At 42.4% G+C, this 22,643-nt stretch overlaps 1 protein-coding gene across 1 annotated transcript in view; it reads left to right on the top strand.

Annotated features, from left to right (window-relative positions):
• Positions 1-22,643, top strand: part of CNTNAP2 (contactin associated protein 2) — a 1,271,576-nt gene that overhangs the window by 817,645 nt on the left and 431,288 nt on the right. Inside the window, exon 12 of the mRNA XM_029062825.2 lies at positions 4,018-4,137. Within this exon, the coding sequence (XP_028918658.1) occupies positions 4,018-4,137 (120 nt within the window). The remainder of the gene's footprint in view (positions 1-4,017; positions 4,138-22,643) is intronic.

The raw sequence follows: 22,643 nt of genomic DNA on the forward strand, positions 1-22,643 counted from the left end.
ACAATGTGCTCACATATGTAATCCTCATTTGAAAGATGAGGGAACTGAGATACAGAGAATAATAATTGTGGTATTTGTTAAGTGCTTACTATGTACCAGGCACTGTACTAACAGCGTGGCTCAATGGAAAGAGCACGTGCTTGGGAGTCAGAGGTCATGGGTTCAAATCCCAGCTCTGCCACTTGTCAGCTGTGTGACTGTGGGCAAGTCACTTCACTTCTCTGTGCCTCAGTTCCCTCATCTTTAAAATGGGGATTAAGACGGGAGCCTCACGTGGTACAACCTGATTACCCTGTATCTACCCCAGCACTTAGAGCAGTGCTCTACACATAGTATGCGCTTAACAAATACCAACAATATTATTATTATTATTATTACTAAGCACTAAGCAGTGTGCACAAGGTCACACAGCAGTCAAGTGGCAGGGCTGGGATTAGAACCCAGATCCTCTGGCTCCCAGGCCCTTGTTCTTTCCAGTAGGCCACAATGCGTCCACACTGTTATTTTATTGTACTCTCCCAAGTGCTCAGTACAATGCTCTGCTCCCAATAAATGTTGAGTAAATACAAGTGATATACAAATGTACAGTTCCATCATCATTACTATCATTATGCAACTGCTAGGATGATGAAGATAACGTCAGTATTTGCATTGCATCTTTGGAGATCCTAACTGATGTGTGTGCCCTCCCATCTCATCCTTGACTCTAACACTGGATTCAAAATAGCCCTTTCAACCTGCCTGGGTCTGTTGGCCTTATATTAGGTGAATGTACTGCTGAAGCTCTCTGGACCCTGGCAACCATTTCATCACAGGATTTGCCTTTATTAGGTCGTGGGCTGGAGATCCAAAGATAGTTTCTCACAGTGGTAGAATAAAGAATATGGGCACCTCAGAAATCACCCACTGCTCATTTGCACTTCAGAGAAGATACTTTTTCAAACTGAAGGTTGAGTACAGAAAGGGAAAAGAGAATGCCTTAAAATTTATCTATCTACGCGTCTATCTGTGAGATACATAGAGACGTGCATATGTAAGCTCGTTGTGGGCAGGGAATGTGTCTTTATTATTATATTGCACTCTCCAAGTGCTCATTTCAGTGCTCTGCACACATTAAGTGCTCAATAAATATGATTGACTATGTATATATGTATATACATATATGTGTGTGGGGGGTGGTAATGTATGAACCTGTAAGGCTTAGGCAGGGGGCATGTGATAATATCCCTCCTTTTAATATTTTAAAAACTTGAAAAGGCTTATGTAAGATGAGACAGACAGAGAATGTGTATTCTCCCAAGTGCTTAGTACAGTGCTTTGCAAACAATAAGTGCTCAGTAAATATGAATGAATGAATGAATAAATGTGGGACAATCTGAGGTATTTTGACCATTTAGGCAATCTCAGCTAATATGCATTATAAATTATTTCTATTAATGTCTGTCTCCTCTAGCCTGTAAGCTTGTTTTGGGAAGGAAACTCATCTGCTGATTCTGTTGTAGTGTACCCTTTCAAGCGGTTAGTCCAGTGTTCTGTACGTAACCACCAATAAATGTTATTGATTGATGGATAGACAGTAGGAGAGAGTTGGTTTGCCAGAAGGTAGTAGTAATAATCCCCTCTAGGATGTAAACCTGTTGTGGGCAGGGAACATGTCAACCAACTCTGTTGTACTGTACTCTCCCAAGCCTTTAGTACATTTCTCTGCATACAAAAAGTGCTAACTAAATACCATTAATTGATAATATTTACTTAAGCCTTACTATAATCAAAAACCTTGCACTTAGTGCTGGGAAAGAAATACATGGATGAGGAAAACCAGTGGGAATTCCTTCCCCTCTTAATTATTCAGATGGTGGATCACTCAAGCTCTTCGCTTTTGTTGCTTCAATTACTGTCTCGGGAAAACACTTTCAGCCCTTTCTCTATGTAAGTGTAAAGTCTTATTGTGTTATCTAAGCTTGATGTTCATCATAAAGCAAAGAATAAGCCACTTCCCATGACGTAACTTTCTGAAGACCAGATTTAAATGTATTAAAGTTGCCATATTATCAAGCCATAGCATCAATCGAGCATTTTCACTAAGGACTGCCATTGATTGGAGTGTCAGGTAAACACATTTTATCAGAAAGGCTACCTTTCTTTGAGTTGTGAGCTTGAAAACTATATTCACTTTCCATAAAATGTCTATCTGGATTTCATATAGAAATTCTCAACAAGATCATGGAAGAATGCCGATCTACCTGAGAGAAATGTTAGCATGCACATCCGGTTTCTGTAAACAGGTGCAGTTAACTCAAAAAGAGAATGATATCAGCCTTGGTTTGAAAACGAGAAAGAAAATAACTTAAGGAAACATACTTCAATTATATGTCAGCTTTCATGGCTAATGAGATTTCCTAAAATCCGAGAACTTGTAACAAAACGATCTGTTTTCTTCCCCTCCTCCTCCCACTCCAGCCTACCAGCCCCATGTTCTTCCCCTATTTTCTGTCTTCTTGGAATAAAGTAAGTTAGGATTTTACGCTATTTATAGACGTTGACAATTCTTGTAGAGTCGTGTTCTTTGGGAGGGGAGGATGATAAGGGAAGAAGAAGCGGAGAGGAGGAGGAGACAGAGCTGCCTAAAAATGCCCAGCCTTGTCCAATTCTCCAGTCGATGAATCAGTTATTATTTAAGTACTTTCAACCTTGGGGGATCCAGGTCAAGAAGTTACGCCTGCCCATCCTGTCCATTTTTATTGTTTTTATATGGCATTTGTTACCATGTGTCAAACAGTGTTTAAGTGCTGGGGTAGATATAAGTTAATTAGGTTGGACACAGTTCCTGTTGCTCATGGGGCTCACAGTCTAAGTAGGAGGGAGAACATAAGTGAGGCACAGAGAAGTTAAGTGACTCGCGCAAGATCGCATAGCAAATATTTGGCAGAGCTGGGATTAGAACCCCAGCCTTTATACTCCCAGGTCCGTGCTTTTTCCATTAGGCCATGTTACTTCCTGTCCTCGAGTGTGGAGGCTGCTGCCTCTGATATGCAGACCCATAAGTGATTCAAAGGCAAAATTAGAGTGGGAAGGTGGAGTAGCATAACTCTTCACCGTAACTTAAGAAAACTAGGTTTATAATAATTGACTTTCCTTTCCTCACCCTCTTCCTTCCTATCCTGTTGCATTTGGCTAAGTTGCTTTAAAACTGGGCCCTCATTCTGTGTGTTTATCTATAACCCTGCAGAATGTCCCATCCTAATGGACCCAGGAAGTGAAGCCAATCACACAAATGTTTCATTTCTGAGAAATGCCACCAAATTAGCTGCATTTTAAAATGGCTCCAAACCCTGATAAAGCAAACATTTCATTTGCTGAGCAATTTATTGATCGATGTAGTCCAGGCCACAAAGCAGAACCATCTGGTGGATGGACTATAGAGAATGATTAGAAACATTCAAGGGGTGATCGTTTAAACTTCCAAACTTGTATAAGAAAATGATGTAGTTTCTATAATGCTGAATTTATGTAGCAATTACTAACATCCTTGTATGGTAAAATGTAAAAGTTCATTTTAAACAGCATTCAAGTTATATAACATATTCCTAGATTTTTTTAAAATGGTATTTATTAAGCGCTTACTATGTGCCAGGCACTGTACCAAGCTCTGGGATAGAGACAAGATAATTAGGTAGGATGCAGTCCTTGTCCCAAATAGGGCTAACAGTCTTAATTCCCCTTTGAAAGAAGAGATAACTGAGGCACAGAGAAAGTGTGAGTTGCCCAGTCACACAGCAGACAGGTGACAGAGCCGGGATTAGAACCCACGTTCTTTCAACTCCCAGAGCCATGCTCTTTCCATTAAGCCATGTTGCTTTTCTGTATTTAGAAGGAAGGTATTTTTCCACCTGGTGTTTTAATGGAATCATGTGCTGGTTCACTGAAGAATGAAAACAGAAGGGCGTTTGAGAAAAAAAGCTGTACGTAATTTTTTTTGTTTGTTTGGATTTACTAATGGGATGTCTTTTATTTCAGCTATCTATGAACTCTCCTGTGAAGCATACAAACACCTGGGCAAAACCTCCAATTACTACTGGATAGATCCTGATGGCAGTGGCTCACTGGGGCCCTTGAAAGTTTACTGCAATATGACAGGTAACTAGACTATATCCCTGCTTTATGAAAACGATTTAACCAGAAGTAGAGAAGGAATGGTACCATTGAAGTTTATTTCCGTTAACACACTGCTGTTCTGCATCAGTGTATTACAAGTTAGTCATTACTGAATTAGTTGTAGCACAGAATATAAAACTCATGTTCATGAAACAAGAAACTTTCATTGCACTGCTAACCCTGTATTTTCAGTGACAAGATTAGGGTTTTGAATGTGTTCGGTATTAACCAGTGTGAAGTCGAAACCGTTCCTTGATGAGTATTCTAGAGTTGGTCAATTTGGGGAAAGGAAAGGAAGATGTTGGGGTTTACTATTCCAAGCCATCTGTTTGTGGCCAAGGAGATGCCAAAAATTAGGGCTAAGCTGTCTCGCACTCAAAGCCAGAGGGGGAGTTGAGGGGTGAAATCGGAGTCCCGCCTGTTTGCCCACAAGGTGTGAGATGCCTTCTCCAGCGACATCACACATTTTTCACTCATTTACACTCATGTCACTCATTTATTTCCACAGACTCAGGGGTTGGGCCCAAAAGGCACATTGAGTTTCAGTGGCTTTCACACAGCCCTGACCTAAGGAGGGAGGGAGTCTCTAGTCCCCTGGCATCTCCTCTTAATGGGCAGGAATTATATGTAATAACTCTGTTACATTGTCCTCTCCCAAGCACTTAATACAGCACTCTGAACATAGTAAATGCTCACTAAATACCATTGGTTGATCGACCTCTTGTCCCTTCGACCAGACAGATGATCTTTCTAGAGAAGGAATCATCAAAATGTTCATATTGAACCGGAACTTGGGCCAGCAGGGAGAATTGAGCATCCAGTGCTGACCATAACTCCCCAGGTGCAGGTATCTGACGAGGAGAGACAGCAGCCGGGGGGATGGGTGATGGAAGCTGAAGTGTGGTCCAGTGAGCATTGAAAAGCTGCAAAATCACATGCAGTGCCGGAGGTTGGAATGGTGTGGTGGTTGCCTTCCTTTCACATCCAGCCGCATGAATTTAAATGCACCATCCAACATCTCTAACTTTTCTTCTGACACAGATTATACACTGGAAGGTGCTTGAAGGCAGGGATTGTGTCTACTTATTCTATCACACCCTTCCAAGTGCTTAGTACAGTGCTCCACATTCCGTAAATGCTCAATAATGATGATTATATTTGGTAAGTACTAACTTCGTGCCAGGCTCTGTACTAAGTGTGGGGATGGATACAAGCAAATCGAATTGGACACAGTTCCTGTCTCATGTGGAGCTCACAGTCTCAGTCCCCATTTTACAGATGAGGTCACTGAGGCACAGAGAAATGAAGTGACTTGCCCAAGGTCCCACAGCAGACAAGCAGCGGAGCTGGGATTAAATACCACTGACTGATTGAAAGAATCTTGGTCCATCAGCCATGAGAAGCAGTGTGTCACAGTGGATAGAGTATGGGCCTGAGAGTCAGAAGGACCTGGGTTCTGAGCCCAGCTCCACCACTTGTCTGCTGTGGACCTCAGGCAAGTCACATCACTTCTCTGTGCCTCAGTTGCCTCATCTGTAAAATGGGGATTAACACTGTGAGCCCCATATGGAACAGAGTCTGATTGTCTCATATCTACCCCAGTGCCTAGTACAGTGCCTGGCTCATAGTAAGCACTTAACAAGTACCATTAAAAAGGGTATTTAAATACTTCTTGGAGATACTGATGTTTCTGACCCCCTCCCCAAGTTTCTTAGTTCCAAATTCCTTTTGCGTACTTTCCACTAAATGAAAAAGTGTTTCCATTTGTTCTCTTCAAGCCTCAGTGGGTGCCCATTGATTCTGCAGCTGTGTGGGGATTTGTCGACCAGAATGCCAAGCGGACTGTTCTAGAAGAGCAAACTACAGCCTGTAGAGTGGAGGTAGCTAAAGTCCTCAGTAGGCTGGACTTTCCCTGCCTGCCTTGCCTTAGAGTCTCTACCTAGGGGCTGGCTAACTCTAATAATAATAATGTTGGCATTTGTTAAGCACTTACTATGTGCAGAGCACTGTTCTAAGCGCAGGGGTAGATACAGGGTAATCAGGTTGTCCCACGTGAGGCTCACAGTTAATCCCCATTTTACAGATGAGGTGACTGAGGCACAGAGAAGTGAAGTGACTCGCCCACAATCACACAGCTGAGAAGTGGCAGAACCGGGATTCAAACCCATGACCTCTGACTCCAAAGCCCACGCTCTTTCCACTGTGCCACGCTGCTTCAGCCGCAGCCACAGCCTCAGCCTCAGAGAAGCAGCGTTGCTGAGTGGAAAGAGCCCGGGCTTTGGAGTCAGAGGTCACGAGTTCGAATCCTGACTAGGCCACTTGTCAGCTGTGTGACTGTGGGCAAGTCACTTCACTTCTCGGTGCCTCAGTTCCCTCATCTGTAAAATGGGGATGAAGACTGTGAGCCCCACGTGGGACAGCCTGATTCCCCTGTGTCTACCCCAGCGCTTAGAACAGTGCTCGGCACATAGTAAGCGCTTAACAAATACCAACATCATCATCATCATGTTTCTCCATCTTCCAGTCTCATTTCTGTAACTGGTCTCCTAGGCAGAAGTTCCAGTGTTTCATTTGGAGTGCTTTTGGAGAATGGAGCAATAGGAGGGCAGAACTTTGAGGGAACAGGGGAATTGTGCAGTGGGTAGAAAAGAGGAGAGAAAAGAAAAGAGAATGGAAGAAACCAGAGAGGTTAAGGAGAGAGAAAAAGACTGGAGAAAGGAATGGAGAACAGGAAAAACTACTCAACAGTGCTGTTCCACCTCCTCTGCTGCCACGGTTGTTTTTCTGGCTCACAGTGACACTGAGACATTCTTTTTCCTGAGTTCCTAAGCCCCATTAGAGAGATCTGCCCAACCCTCCAAGCATCCTGCTTCCTTTCCTACAAAATGTGACAGGAGGGGAGGTGTTGTTCTTTCCCCTCCTTCCGCCACCCCTTCCTCTCTCTCTCTACTCTCACACCCCCGACTTCATTCTCCCTCCCCACACCTTTCTCCTTCCCCCTCCTCCTCCTCATGGGGACAAAGAGGCAGATCCAACATATCAGTTCCACTGTTTTTGGCTCCAGAGTCAAGCCTTGCCCTACCCAAAAAGTCACAGAAGCAAAGCTAAAAGCTTAACCCCCTCTAATAGGACCTTTCACTGCCAATCCCCTGGGGGCAGTGCCCACCCACAGCCCCATGGAAATAACCCACAGACCTTTAGGTCACTTTGGCTGAATTCCTGAGTTCATCTGGGCTCCCGTTTTCCATGATTAAATATGTAATATAACCTTCCTGTTTCTCTTAGACAATATACGTTAAAATTTTTCGAGGTCATTGACTAAATATGTTTTTGAAGTGCAGCACTGTCTTTCCCCTCAAGATGTCCTGAGAGATTTTTTACTTTTTATCCCTCAGCTTACACTTCTTGCATTGTGATGATCCTCTTTCCTGTTGAGGTGTACCAAGAAAAGCGTAGTCATATATAGATCAGCGAAAAGGGATGCAGAAGCCTGGGGCTTTTTGCCTTGTTCTGACAAGCTGCTGACTGTGGTCTTGTGAAGTCAGTTGATCTGGTTCTTGGTTTCTCACTCTGTAGAAGATTGTAGGTAAAGGAGCAGAGCGTACGACACAAATAAATCAGCACTCTGCTTGGGGATTGTACATGATAGATTTCACTCATGACCAAGCTATTTGAAGGCTGGGCTTTCTTCAAAGAGTTGTGAAAATCTGTAGCATGCTTTTCAGTACTATTTATTGAGTGCCTACTGAGTGCTAGACACTCTACTGAATACTGCAGATTTGGCTGCCGGTGATTTTTGCCTGAACAAAGTTTAGGTCCCTCTTAGTAAGCACATGGAGACGCTATGCCTGTAAGACTAAAAGCTAAGAAATGGTCCTGATGTGGGGTTTAAGGAACAAAGGAATCAGCTGGCGATGATGAATAAGCACCTCTGATGGAATTCCAGAGACGCCATAATGTATGCCAGCGTGCCTGGAAAATGCCCAAGTGAACAACTTTGAGTGGAGGAATTAGATCCTCACAAGCAACTATATGTTCTTTACTTGTGGAGTCACTAATAACCTGAGGATTGTTCCATCTCCTTTCCCTCTTTACTGAATCATCCTCCTTGCTGATCTCCCTGCCTCCTGTCTCTCTCCACTCCAGTCCATACTTCACTCTTCTGCCTGGATCATTTGTCTAAAAAAGAGTCCATATTTCCTCACTCTTCAAGAACATCCGGTGGTTGCCCATCCACCTATATCAAATAGAAACCCCTTCCCGTCGACTGTAAAGCACTCAATCACCTTGCCCTCTCCTACCTTTCTTTTCTGTTTTCCTACTATATAACCCAGCCCACACACCTCACTCCTCTAATGCCAACCTACTCACTAAACCTCGATCTCCTCTATCTCGCCACCGACCTGTCGTCCACATCCTGCCTTTGGCCTGGAATGCCCTCCCTCTTCATATCTGACAGGCGATCACTCTTCCCACCTACAGAACCTTATTAAAAGCACATCTCTTCCAAGAGGTCTACCCCAACTCAACCCTCACGCTCCCTTCTGTGTCACCTTCAAACTTGTATTTACACCCTTTATTCACCCCTCCCTCATCCCTACAGCACTCATGTTCATATCCATAATTTATTTATTTATATTAATGTCTGTCTCTCTCTCCAGACAGTAAACTCATTGTGAGCAGGGAATGTCTGCCTACTCTCTTAGAATGTACTCTCTGAAGTGCTTAATACAATGTTCTGCGCATAGTAAGCACTCAATAAATATGGTTGATTGATTTCATCTGGGGCGCAGGGTAGCGGGTCTGCTTTCCAGACCTGGTTGACTTTTCTATCTACAGTATGACCTTGGGCAAATCACTTAACTTTTCAGGGCCTCAGCTTCCTCATTGGTAAAATGGAAATTCAATACCCGTTATCTCTCCCCTTTAGAATGTGAGTCCCATGTGGGACGGGGACTGTGGCTGCTTGAATTATCTTGTATCTACCCCAGCCCAAAGTACAAAGTGCATGTCACCTAGTAATCACTGAAACAAATACCACTGTAATTATAATTACTTTTATTAGTAGTGTTCTTAGTGTTATCTGTATTGTCATTATTATTAGTCAACTCCCAATCATATTTTTCTTTTTCTGATAGCATCACTGAACTCCATTTATGTCACATCTATCTTCATGCTGAATGTTATCGCCATTCTTGGGAGACTCAAACTTCTCACATATGATATACACACACACATATTTGTATATATTTCCATGCTTTCCCCCATTCATCATTGCTTGAATAAATTACATACAAACTGGACCCTGCATTTTTCTTCATAGTGTAGTTCCTCTAGTGTGCAGTTTGTCCTGGTTTTTTTCCAATTTATCTCCCTAGTTATAGAATTGGCTTCTGCAAAAGGAACGTATCATTCCAGATGTTGCAAATTCAGTCTTGAAGAGAGCTAACAGTTTGTTGGCTCCATGGGAGAATTAATCTCTGTGAATAAAACGAAGTCCTGTTCACCATTTGTTTTCTTGACCACTAGTTTTTTGATACTTTTGCCCATAGGTCTCTTTTAATGATGCAAGTGAAATTCTACTGAAGGAAAAGTTTATTAAATACAGGAATGTTTTGAGTACTATAAGCACTCCCTATGAGGAGATCAAATTGAAACCCCTTCCTTAAGCAAAAGGTACCTGCAACCTTGAATTTGTGAGTCTTAGTCCCAGTCTTGTCAGTACAGTAAAATTTAGGTCACTGCATGAAGATTGTTATTCTAGGCACTTAGGAGAGTGCAACAAAAGTAAAAGCAGGCTCTCTGCTCCCAAGAAGAGAGAGAAAGGGGAAGGAAGCACACATAAGTCATATACATTGGTGTGCAGTAGATAGGGAGGGAGCATGAGGAAAAATATAGATATAGTAAGTAATAGCAAGAGTATGAAAAATTAATTTTTTAATGGTGTTTGTTAAGCTCTTACTATGTGCCAATGATATGGGTAGATAACTGTGGTCGTTGTAAAATAATCAGGTTGGATACAATCCATGTCCCACATGGGTCTCACAATCTTAATCTCCATTTTCCAGATGAGGTAACCGAGGCACAGAGAAGTGAAGTGATCTGCCCAAGGTCCCACAGCAAACAAGTGACGGAGCCGGGATTAGAGCCCAGTTCTGATTTGCAGACCTTTCCTCTTTCCATTAGGACACACTGCTTCTCTTCTTATGAATAAATAATAAATGGAGTATATAAATTGTTACATATATGCATTGCTAAGAGAGGGACACCCTTCATATGCCTGGAACTTTATCTCCCTGCAAGTCTCCCTTCAAGATTTTTCTAATTTTTAATGCCTTTCTGAACTTCCTTGTTCTCTAGGAAGCATTCCCAAATAATGCCACCTACTTTCTACTATCTGTTGTCGTTTCAGTCCACCAGACACATTTAGTGTGCATGAGTGCACACACACACACACACAAATTATATGTATTTGTGTATGTGTGTCTGTGTACTAAATGTGACTGAGATATATATATATATAGAGAGATAGATATATCTATATTGCTCTCCCTCTATATATTAATATATACATATATATGTCCATCTTTAGCATTTATTCACAAAGCATTTGGTGCCCTCTTCCTTTCAATCATATTTATTGCATGCTTACTCCACACGGAACACTAAGTGCCTAGGAGATTATAGTCTAGGTTATTCATCTTTTCATAGACTATTATCAGCCCAATATTCTATCCTATCCCCTCTTGCTCTCACTGTTTGTAAATAAGGATGTTTCAGCCCCCCAAACCACCGGACCCTCCCATTTTCTCCACCACTACCTCCGCCCCCACAGACACATATGAGTGTGAGCTCCTAAAGGTCAGGAACTATGTGTTATACACTACCAAGTATTTAGATCAGTCGTCTGTACACAGTAATTGCTGAATAAATAGTGATGATGATAGTTGTGGTGGTGACAATGATATGGACAGCAACAGCTCCAGGGAGAAATGATGTATAATTGAGGAGAAACTGTTCCAGAGAGAGGAAGATGTATCAGTGTAGAGAACTGTGAAATATGGTCGAAAAGGGAGATTTTAGGTCCTTTTTATAGAAAGGAATTCCACATAACCTTACTTTCCTCCTATAAGCAGCATTTTCTGTTTAACTGTGCCTTTTTTAAAAAATCAATAATAATAACGATGATGATGATGGTATTTGTTAAGTCCTTACTATATGCCAAGCACTGTTATAAGCACTGGGGTAAAAACAAGCTAATCAGGTCGTCTCATGTGGGGCTCACAGTCTTAATCTTATTTTACAGATGAGGTCACTGAGGCACAGAGAAGTGACTTGCCTTAGGTCACGCCGCAGACAAGTGGCAGAGCTGGGATTAGAATCCACTTCCTCTGACTCCCAAGTCCATGCTTTTTTCACTAAGCCGAGCTGCTGCTGCTACTACTAATAATAATAATAATGGTATTTGTTATGTACTTACTATGTGCCAGGCACTATACAAAGCACTGGGATGGGTATAAGCAAATCAGATTGGACCCAGCCCCTGTCCCACATAGGGCTCACAGTCTTGATCCCCATTTTACAGATGAAGGTAGCTCAGGCACAGAGAAGTGAAATGACTTGCCCAGAGTCACCCAGCAGATAAGTGGCAGAGCTGGGATTAGAACCTTCTGACTCTGAGGCCATTACACTAAGATTCTTCTGGCTTACTTTATGCCAAGCACCGTGCTAAGTGCTGGGATAGATACAGGATAATCAGATCCTACATGAGCTTCACAGAGTAAGTAGGAAGGAGAACAAGTATTTTGTAGATGAGGGAACTGAAGCGCAGAGAAGCCAAGTGAAGTTAAGTGATTTGCCCATGGTCACACAGAAAATTGGTAGGGCAGGAATTTGAATCCACATTCTCTAACTCTTTCCACTAGATCCCACTGCTTCCCTCCTTGGCTTCACCTGTATTGTTTTATATTTATTTTTACCATTGAAAATCCATGGTACAAATGAACATGCTAGCCTACATTTTTCCAGTACATATCTTTTTTTGCTGTATTTATTGAATCTTAATTCCTTTCCTATATTTCTGTGCTTCCAAAGGTGTAACCAGCATGGACCCAGAAGCATCATGCAGGTTTCCTTTTTGCACCTTTCAGTGATGTTTGGTTCCTCTTCTAGATAAATAATGTTAATAGTGAGAAAAACTAGACAGACAGTAACCTCATAGTATTTCAGGGCAACATTCTCAGTGGTCTCCACCAAAGAGAAAAAATTGGCTTTACTAGTTTTCTGTATCTTTTCTCTAAATCACTTAATCCACATGCCAGTATGCATAACCAGCCAATAAGATTTCATTTCCCAACTTAAGTCAAACAAATATGCTGTGGCCCATGAAGTTTTAAGCCCAAATACAGAACACCTACTGGATTCCCTTTTTGCACTAATTTTGCAATTCTATCCAAAAAGCTATTAAGTCTTTTTATATGATGTGTGCTTTAAAAGCCCTGGCTGCCTAGCGGATCAAATTCTATTATCCCCTGTAATGGTTAGAGCTCTTCTTTCTTTTCCATTCTAATTCTCATAGAGGGCTTATTGCTTTCAGTTCTTAAATTTTTTTGTGTGTGATACATATTCAGACCAGCAGAAATGCTTGATTTTTCCATTGGCTCAAGGCAAGCCTCTGGAACTATGTGCAGCCCCTGATTGCTGTGGCAACAGGCAATCACAAGCCTTAGTGGTGACCACTAGTCGTACCAGATCTTGGCTGTTCCAGGAGGTTCTAAGCCCCAGGATTGAGGCTCCACATGCCCTGGGCCCCAGCAACACAACCTGAGTTCTTTGGACACATGGACACCACTCACTTCCTCTCCCTTCTACAGTCTCTCCACAAGGCCTCTCTTCATGTAGGGCTAGTGCAGTTTAGTTAGAATTCCCATGGCTTGTAGGGATCTAGGAAGAACTGTAATACATTAATAATGCAGGGCTTGTCTTGGTTTATTCAGGGTCTTGAAGGCCTTTAATTTTCCTGTCTTGAAAGCCAGTTTTTAAAAAAACATTTTGGTAGCTTTTGTTGTCATTCAAATAGATGTTTTCTTTCCTTCCCTCTCCCTCATAAGCCCATTTATCTCCTTTGCAGTTCATTCATTCGATCATATTTGTTGAGTGCTTACTGCGAACGTTTGAGAGAGTACAATCCAACATAAACAGACACATTCCCTGCACACACGAGCTTACAGTTGGGGACAGTGAGGGGAGGCGGACATTAGTATAAATAAATTAAAGATATGTAAATAACTGCTGTGGGGCTGGGAGGGGGGAGGAACAAAGGGAGCAAGTCAGAGTGATGCAGAAGGGAGTGGGAGATGAGGAAAAGTGGGGCTTAGTCTGGGAATACCTCTTGAAGGAGATGTGCCTTCAATAAGGCTTCAAAGTAGGGGAGAGTAATTGTCTGTCGGTTTTGAGGAGGGAGGGCCTTCCAGGCCAGAGGCAGGACGTGGTTGAGAAGTCAGCAGTGAGATAGAGATGAGACTGAGGTACAGTGAGAAGGTTAGCAGTAGAGGAGCGAAGTGTGAGAGCTGGGTTGTAGTAGGAGAGTAGCGAGTTAAGGTAGATGGGGGCAGGCTTACGCAAACCTATGCATGTTATTCCCCTTTATTTGTGTCCTCGGTGTATTGCGGTCTCACTCCTTTTTCTACCTTTGCTAAGCAACTGTTATAAATATTTTAAAACCCTCAGCTCTTCTCGCACCCGGGCATATACTTCAGTTATTCACAATCAGAATAAAAGTTTGAATTCAATGCGGTTCATATTACCTCAATTTAATATCTGAAAACTCACCGATCAAACAAGAACACGGTTTGAAAATGCCTTTATGCAATTGATTGTCAAGGCATAGAAAAGTCTCTTTTCGTTCCACATTGTTCATCCTGTTCCACAGTTGGTCTTTACCTACCTGATTTTAGTTAAACTTCTCAGCAGTCTCTTTTGCTTGCAGTTTGCAATAGATTTAGTCAAATACTAGAAACTTCTTAAAGGACAAATATGCTTTCTATTCTATCAATAATACCCTATCTATTCTTTCCATCCTCTGTAGTAATCCTGCAAGAAGGTTGGTTATTAGAAACCATCCAAGAATCTGAGCAGTCAGAATTTGTCCGATTATTCTCTTAAAGAAAAGCTGAGGGGTCAGAAAGAGAAAGATTGATTAGAGCAGCCGTTGCTGTGAAGACCGCTTCTGCTAACCTCCCCACAGCTGGGTTTCTCGTTGGCCTTTCTGCTTCTCCTTTCCCATGTTCCATTGTTCCATCAGCTCAGCTGCCTGTAACGTCCTCCACCTTCCAGTTCCACAGTCAAGGCCAACATCCATTCCACACATCCTCTAACCTTCAACCCCGCCAATTGTTTTACAAGACCCCTAGACTAGCAGTAACCATAATACAGACTAATTAAATGCTGCTAATTTTAACGAAACAGCTTTGGAAGACAGTGTTTTACAAGAATAAATACAAAATATCTTTTGAGGACTGTTCTGAATCTCCTGGAGCTGCCACTAGATTATTGCTTGGAGGAATTTGCATGTTTTCAACCACCTGAACTGGAAACCTTTTTTGATTCTTAGCATAATTCAAGATGCTGATTCTGAGCAATCAAGCTTTTAAGTGGGGTGCGATTTATTTATCTCAAAGATTTCCTTTCTCCCACTATAAACTTTCATGGCAGATTCAATTAGCTTCTGTTAACACTTCCCAGTTTTAAACACCAGTTGGTCAGTGAGATGTATTTCTTCCTTAGTGCCGCAAAGCTCATTCAATCAACGTCTTCTTAGTTACATAAAATTTAGGCTCCACCTGCTTGACTAGAGTGTGAAATACATTTACCTTGTCAGAAGATGTGTGAGAAAGTTTAAATGGTCTTACGTCATGTACAAAAACTCTAAATGGAGATGGTAAAGGAGGAGCAGTGGAAATAGCCCTGCATGTGGTCTTTAAGTTCTAGATGAAAATGAAGATCATTTTCAATCATTCTCTTCATCCTTGGTTTCATATCTCCTGTTTTCCACAACAACTTGAAACAGTGTCCTTTCCCAGGCCAATGTGTACCAGTTGATGCAGGAATATGAGTAAAATAGGTTTTCTCTGAAAATGATTTGGATGGTGGTTATTGTAATGACACTGTAAACCGCCATTAGACAGCCATAACTGTCGTGTCTCCTGGTTTTGTGTCTCCTAGCCATAAAGAGTGGGTCACTAGAGTACTTTTTATTATGATAGAGAGAAAGACATATGGTGTGATTGTAAATGTGCCAGCCATTTTGGCATACTTGATGAAAAGTGGCTTCGTAGCTGTAAATGTTTCATTCTATTGCAAGGAGCAACTGTAAATTGGTTTTTCAGATAGGGTGATTTGCCTAAGGGCTAATTTAACAATCTTCCTAGTTGCCTTCCTAATTCAAATATATGTTGTGGTCTCATGATATTGTCCCTGCACCATTCATTTTTGTGAGCTTTTTGTGGAGAGGATTTCACTCTGTAATACTTGACATAATGAAGGAAGAATTCCCCTCCATTAAGGAAGAGGACTTTGCATTTTAGTGAGATGGTTTCACTTCAAAGGTGCAATGTTTTCCACAAGCAACTCCATCTGGCGGGGGGAGTTATCACTCGGTTTGGTTTCTGAGCCTCGTCAAAGTGTGTCATTTAGCCTCCAGTAGCAGAAAATTTCTAGGAGCTCATTTGGAGGAGATTATTTGAGATCTGCAATGTTACCCCCAGAAAGAAATGTAGGATTCCCCAACAGGGTCTTTAGTCATTTATATAAATCCATCTGCTTTCTTTAAAGTGGATACAAGATTTTTTGGTCTCGCAATTTTAGATGTGGTGGAGAAACTGTAACTTCTGTTTTGGCATCTTGCAATGTTGCGTTGGATCATTGAGATGTCAATGGCAGCTCTATTCCTGAGTTGTATATTTCTTGGAATGGCTATGACCAGGGGTAAGGTGTCGTATCATAATGGCACTTACTTTGTGCAGAGCACTTACTTTGTGCAGAGCACTTAAGAAAGTACAATATAAGAGTGTTAGTAGACATGTTCCTTGCCCACCAGAAGCTTACAGTCTAGAGGGAGAAACAGTCATTAAAATAAATTATGGATATGTAAGTAAGTGAGGGCTGGGCGGTGAATACAGGGTACAGATCCAAGTGCAAGCATGACTCACAAGGGAGAAGGGGAAATGAGGGCTTAGTTGCGGAAGTCCTCTTGGGGGAGATGCCCCCAACAGTGTTCAATCTAAAAGCTTGAAGAACTTGGTGTATGGAGTAAACAGATGCTCATTTCAACCAGCATTCTGTCTGACAGCGGCAATGATGCTTGAAAGAACAATGGTTATCTTGAAACTAATCTAACTGTAATAGCAGAGAGCATTCTGTTTGGTGGATTCCTTGAGATGTACTGTTTTAGAGTTGGCTTTACAAAGCAGCTATTCCCTTTCTCAAGTCTAAGGCTCGATTTTTGACATTGTTAGTGAAGTGGGGGTACAGCAGGGGATGACTCGCATTTTAGGACTGCCTTCCTTAAGTAGTAATAATAATAATAATAATAATAATGATCATGGGTTTTGATAAGCATTTACAATGTGCCAGGCACTGTAATAAGTGATGTGGTAGATACATTGCCCCCCAGCTTTAGTGGAACAAGGATCCAACCATTTACCCTTAATTTTGGGGGGCTTGAAGTTTGGGTTTCAGACTGTTTGCTTCTCCCCACCACTCCCTCCCCTGCTCCCAACAAGGAAAAAGTCCTGGATTTTTCACAGGGAATCGCAAATTAGCAGAAGAAAAGCTGCTAGCTCCAGTTTCTCAGGAAGGACTGGAGAATATTTTCCCTCCCTTTCACTTCTTTGCAGTTAATTATCTGACTTGAGAAGATATTGAAACTCTTCCAGGCTCTCTCTATTTCATCCAGAACTCCAGCAGTCACACCCAGATGCCTCCCCACCACTCCAATATGCCTCCCACATTTTCTGATATCCCTTTTCTCAGAGTTTTTGATTTTGCTGTGGAAAGAGCATGGGATGGGTAGCCAGGAGACCTGGGAAACAGTGCCTGCTGTCATGAAAACCAATGTACCCATTGTCCCCTATTTAAAACCAGAGGCGGTTACATTGCTGGGACAGGGCACTCAAAAGAAAAATTTTTCCCACCAATCGGCTCTGGCCAGGCATGGTGAGTACTCAACAAGCAGATTTGCCCGCCAATCAGATCCTGCCTGGGGGAGCCAATCATGGGAGGGGTAACTTGTGGATCAGTGTTTAAATTGGAAGAATCTGAACAACAGAGACTTTCTGGAAGCCTTTCATTAGTCGTGGGAGTTGGAGATTAGCAAACCACAAACCACTCTTGCACCTGAACAGTGTATCTGATGCTCTCTTGACATCATCCATCCTCAAAGTTAAGGATAGATCACCCTGACCTGACTTTTTCTCTCTACCGCTACTCTCTATGTGATATTTTGGATCCTCACTATTTCTTTTGTTTCCAATGTAGCATTATTTAGATCTTTCACTCCCTAAACTTTGCTTTGAAATATTTGCCGGTTCCTAATCAGTCATATTTATTTGAGTGCTTACTCCGTGCAAGGCTAAGCACTTGGGAGAATGCAGTACATCAGAGTTGGTACACATGTTCTTCCCTGCCCACTATGAGCTAATGTCTTTTGAAGTGGCACCTCTGTTTTCATCTGGGAGGCTACTATTTCAGTGTGGCTAATACTATTTTCAATTCACAAATGTTAGGGATAAGAAACTACATTTTGTAATCTGCACCTCTTTTCTCTGAAGGTTTACACTTAGAAAGTGCAAGTTAATTAGAGAGGGATAATACTTTTACCCATCCCAAACTAGCCCGAGTATTGGGTTACTGAATCTGAATCTGCTGTTCAAATTATTATTGATTTACATTTTTGAAGTACTACTCAACAAAATAGTTGGAACTATTTTAATTTTTCAGCCTTTAAAATTTCTAGATGGAGAGCTTTGTAGTTGCTTGACTGAGGAATAGAGATGTTGAAGTGCTTTCCTATTGAGTGAAGAGACATGACTGCAGACTCCCAGCCTCCGGATTTCCAGAGTATCTTAATGTATTGAGACATGCTGTATTTCCAGTTATACTCTCAAATGACCTCTAACTGTTATGGGAAAAGGTGCCAGACTGACAGCACAGGAGACTGAAAATAGCCTTTAGTTAGACAGAGGCCCAGCTTGTGGTAACCGAGCCAGCCACCATAACTTCCTTGTAGAATCTTTAGCCACTCCTGGAGATAGAATATTGGGATGGCTGATTCAGTAATGGAAAATGGCTTCTGTTTTAGATTTTCATCCAGTGCCCTTAATCTGTATTTAGAGAGGGAAGTTTTGTCTTCATGATCCATTCCACCTCTGACTTCTGTACCGGGTTGCCAAGAAGGGTGCTAATTTGTGCCAACCACTGTGGCTTCAGAGAAATGAAAATGTATTTTCTGGGAATGGAATTGAGTCCACATGTCTATTTCCCATGATCTGTTCCGTATCGGTTGGATGATCACGACTTGGGGGCCCTGCCAAGTGAACGGAGGCGAAAGATGCGAAAGGCCCCGTTCTTCCATTAGTGATGTACTCTGGTCCACGTTTGAGAATGGTTTTCAAGACGATGCAGACAGCTGATGAGAAATATGACACTCTTCCTCAAACTAGAGGTTTTCAGGAAAGGGAGAGAGGTGTTGACAGAGAGGTTAATTTGCTGTCTTGATTCCTTCCCTGCATCAGTGGACACAACCATCTTTCTAGTGATAGATTTGTATAAATATCACCTCAGAAATTACTTCCAGTAATAACACATCAGGAGGAAAGGGTGTCACTTTTCCCAAACCATATCTCTTTGGGCCCTAGACATTGTCTCTTTCAAATTAGACTCATTCCCCTGTTTCCAAAAGGATAGCAATGAGAAAACAATGACTTAATAGTAACTTTATCGTCTCTCTGGCAATTGCTGAAGGACCATTGACTTTCTTGATCATGTTCAGTAAAGAACACAGTACTTCATAATCCATGGTCAGAGAGTGTTAGCCAGGATTGCAGAACATGTGACAAAAAGATTGATTTTCATAAATTTTGTCTCTATATATTGGTGCTTAACAGTGTGTGAGAATCATTTTCCAAAAGGAATTCAGTAAGTCCTAGCTGTAGGAAAATAATGAAAATCTGTCTCTCTCTCTCTGTATATTTCTCTCTCTCTCTCTCTCTCTCTCTCTCTCACACACACACACACACACACACACACACACAACAACAACAACAACTTTGTGTGTTGCACATTCATAGATTTTCTCCATATTACAGGTTTTCAGTGTCAGTGTCCCAGAAGAGCCATAAACATAATCCACATTGTATATTTACTTGAAGTAAAATCAAGTGGGGATGCAATTTTCAGGATTTTTTAAAATCATTAAATTGGCTAATGTGGAGCTTTGTTTTAGTAAAATAAATCTTTCTACTTATAACTAATTGGATAATCTGGCCAAAATTCTTCTCGATAAGTCTACCTTAGCGAAGAGAAACCAATTTCATAAGGAAATGAAATCCTCAGAGGAATTCTGGATTTGGAGATTACTTGCCACAGTTACCTATAAGAACTTTATCCCAAGATCTTTCATGATCAAGAAAAAATTCAACCTCAGCCCATCAGTCACTACAAAGTTCAACTTCAGTGCAGTTCAATAATACAGTGACACCTCTGCCCTTGATTTTTTCCAAGGACAACAAATTAATGCTTAGTGGGTGGTGATTAAACTACTTACTGTACCTCCATCTCCTCTGTCTCACTGCTGACCTCAGGCACACATCCTGTCTCCGGTCTGGAATGCCCTGCTCTTCATGTCCAACAGGTGATCACTCTTCCCACCTTCAAAGCCTTATTTGAAGGCACATCTCCTCCAAGAGATCTTCCCCAACTAAGTCCCTCATTTCCTGTTCTCCCACTCTCTCTGCATTGCCCTTGTGCTTGGATTTGAAGCCTTTATTCACTCCTCCCTCAGCCCTTCCGCACTTATATACATATCCATCATTTATATAATGGCTGAATGCCCTTCTAGACTATATACTTTTTGAGGATGGGAATGTGACTACCAACTCTGTTATACTGTACTCTCCCAAGAGCTTAGTGCAGTGTTTAGCACCCAGTAAATGCTCAATGAATATGATTGATTGATCATTAGTTACTGCTTACCGTGTGGCAAGCCTAGATAATCAGATTGGACACAGCCCCTGTCCCATATGGGCCAAACAATTTAAATAGAAGGGAATAAGAGTCAGTCGAAGATGGAGCGTTAGCAATTTAACATTCTGCAGGAAGGAATTGGTCTGTTGCAAGCTCCTGCTAAAGGAAAATCAAGTTGGCATTATTAACGGGCAAGAATTTTTTAATGGATAGTCAGTAAAGTATCATTTATTCATTCATTCATTCATTCATTCATTCAATAGTATTTATTGAGCGCTTACTATGTGCAGAGCACTGGACTAAGCGCTTGGAATGAACAAGTCAGCAACAGATAGAGACAGTCCCTGCCGTTTGACAGGCTTACAGTATAATCGGGGGAGATGGACAGACGAGAACAATGGCAATAAATAGAGTCAAAGGGAAGAACATCTCGTAAAAACAATGGCAACTAAATAGAATCAAGGCGATGTACATTTCATTAACAAAATAAATAGGGTAATGAAAATATATACAGTTGAGCGGACGAGTGCAGTGCTGAGGGGACGGGAAGGGAGAGGGGGAGGAGCAGAGGGAAATGGGGGGAAAAGAGGGTTAAGCTGCGGAGAGGTGAAGGGGGGGCGGTAGAGGGAGTAGAGGGAGAAGGGGAGCTCAGTCTGGGAAGGCCTCTTGGAGGAGGTGAGTTTTAAGGAGGGTTTTGAAGAGGGGAAGAGAATCAGTTTGGCGGAGGTGAGGAGAGAGGACGTTCCAGGACCGCGGGAGGATGTGGCCCAGGGGTCGACGGCGGGATAGGCGAGACCGAGGGACGGTGAGGAGGTGGGCGGCAGAGGAGCGGAGCGTGCGGGGTGGGCGGTAGAAAGAGAGAAGGGAGGAGAGGTAGGAAGGGGCAAGGTAATGGAGAGCCTTGAAACCTACAGTGAGGAGTTTTTGTTTGGAGCGGAGGTCGATAGGCAACCACTGGAGGTGTTTAAGAAGGGGAGTGATATGCCCAGATCGTTTCTGCAGGAAGATGAGCCGGGCAGCGGAGTGAAGAATAGACCGGAGCGGGGCGAGAGAGGAGGAAGGGAGATCAGAGAGAAGGCCGACACAGTAGTCTAGCCGGGATATAACGAGAGCCCGTAATAGTAAGGTAGCCATTTGGGTGGAGAGGAAAGGGCGGATCTTGGTGATATTGTAAAGATTTAACCGGCAGGTCTCGGTAACGGATAGGATGTGTGGGGTGAACGAGAGAGACGAGTCAAGGATGACACCGAGATTGCGGGCCCGAGAGATGGGAAGGATGGTCGTGCCATCCACGGTGATAGGGAAGGCTGGGAGAGGACCGGGCTTGGAAGGGAAGATGAGGAGCTCAGTCTTGCTCATGTTGAGTTTTAGGTGGCGGGCCGACATCCAGGTGGAGACCTCCTGGAGGCGGGAGGAGATGCAAGCCTGAAGGGAGGGGGAGAGGACAGGGGCAGAGATGTAGATCTGTGTGTCATCTGCCTAGAAATGGAAGTCAAAGCTGTGAGAGCGAATGAGTTCACCGAGGGAGTGAGTGTAAATGGAGAACAGAAGAGGGCCAAGAACTGACCCCCTTGAGGAACTCCAACAGTTAAAGGATGGGAGGGGGAGGAGGCGCCTGCGGAGGAGACCGAGAATGACCGGCCAGAGAGATGAGGAGAACGGGGAGAGGACGAAAGTCCGTGAAGCCACGGTGAGATAAGGTGTGGAGGAGGAGGGGATGGTCGACAGTGTCAAAGGCAGCAGAGAGGTCAAGGAGGATTAGAATGGGGTCATTAAGATGCAGCTTTGTTTTAAATTTACTTCAGGTTTTTGTCAGTGGAATATCAAAGGTCTCAGCAGGAGGAAAGGCTTAGGCCAAGAAATTGGTAGTGTGTAAGAACAAGACCTATTGTTCAACAAACATTTATTTAGAATTGCATCTAATTTGGTTGGGCATAGACTTTATTTTACACATTTATCTATACCATTTATTTATCTAATCATTTATTGTTTACTGATTTTTGCTTTAAAGAGCTGTAGCAATGCTCTTCATCCACAGGGATATGTATTGACTATGTCTGCCTACCTCATCTAAAAACATTATTAATAATTGTGGCATTTGTTAAGCACTTAATATATGCAAAGCACTGTACTAAGTGCTGGGATAGATAAAACATAAACAGGTCCCACAAGGGACTGACAGTTTAAGTCGGAGGAAGGACAGTTCTTGAATCCCCATTTTGCAGATGTGGGAAGTGAGGCATAAG

This window comes from Ornithorhynchus anatinus, chromosome 4 (assembly GCF_004115215.2).
Source record: "Ornithorhynchus anatinus isolate Pmale09 chromosome 4, mOrnAna1.pri.v4, whole genome shotgun sequence".
Classification (NCBI taxonomy): domain Eukaryota; kingdom Metazoa; phylum Chordata; class Mammalia; order Monotremata; family Ornithorhynchidae; genus Ornithorhynchus; species Ornithorhynchus anatinus.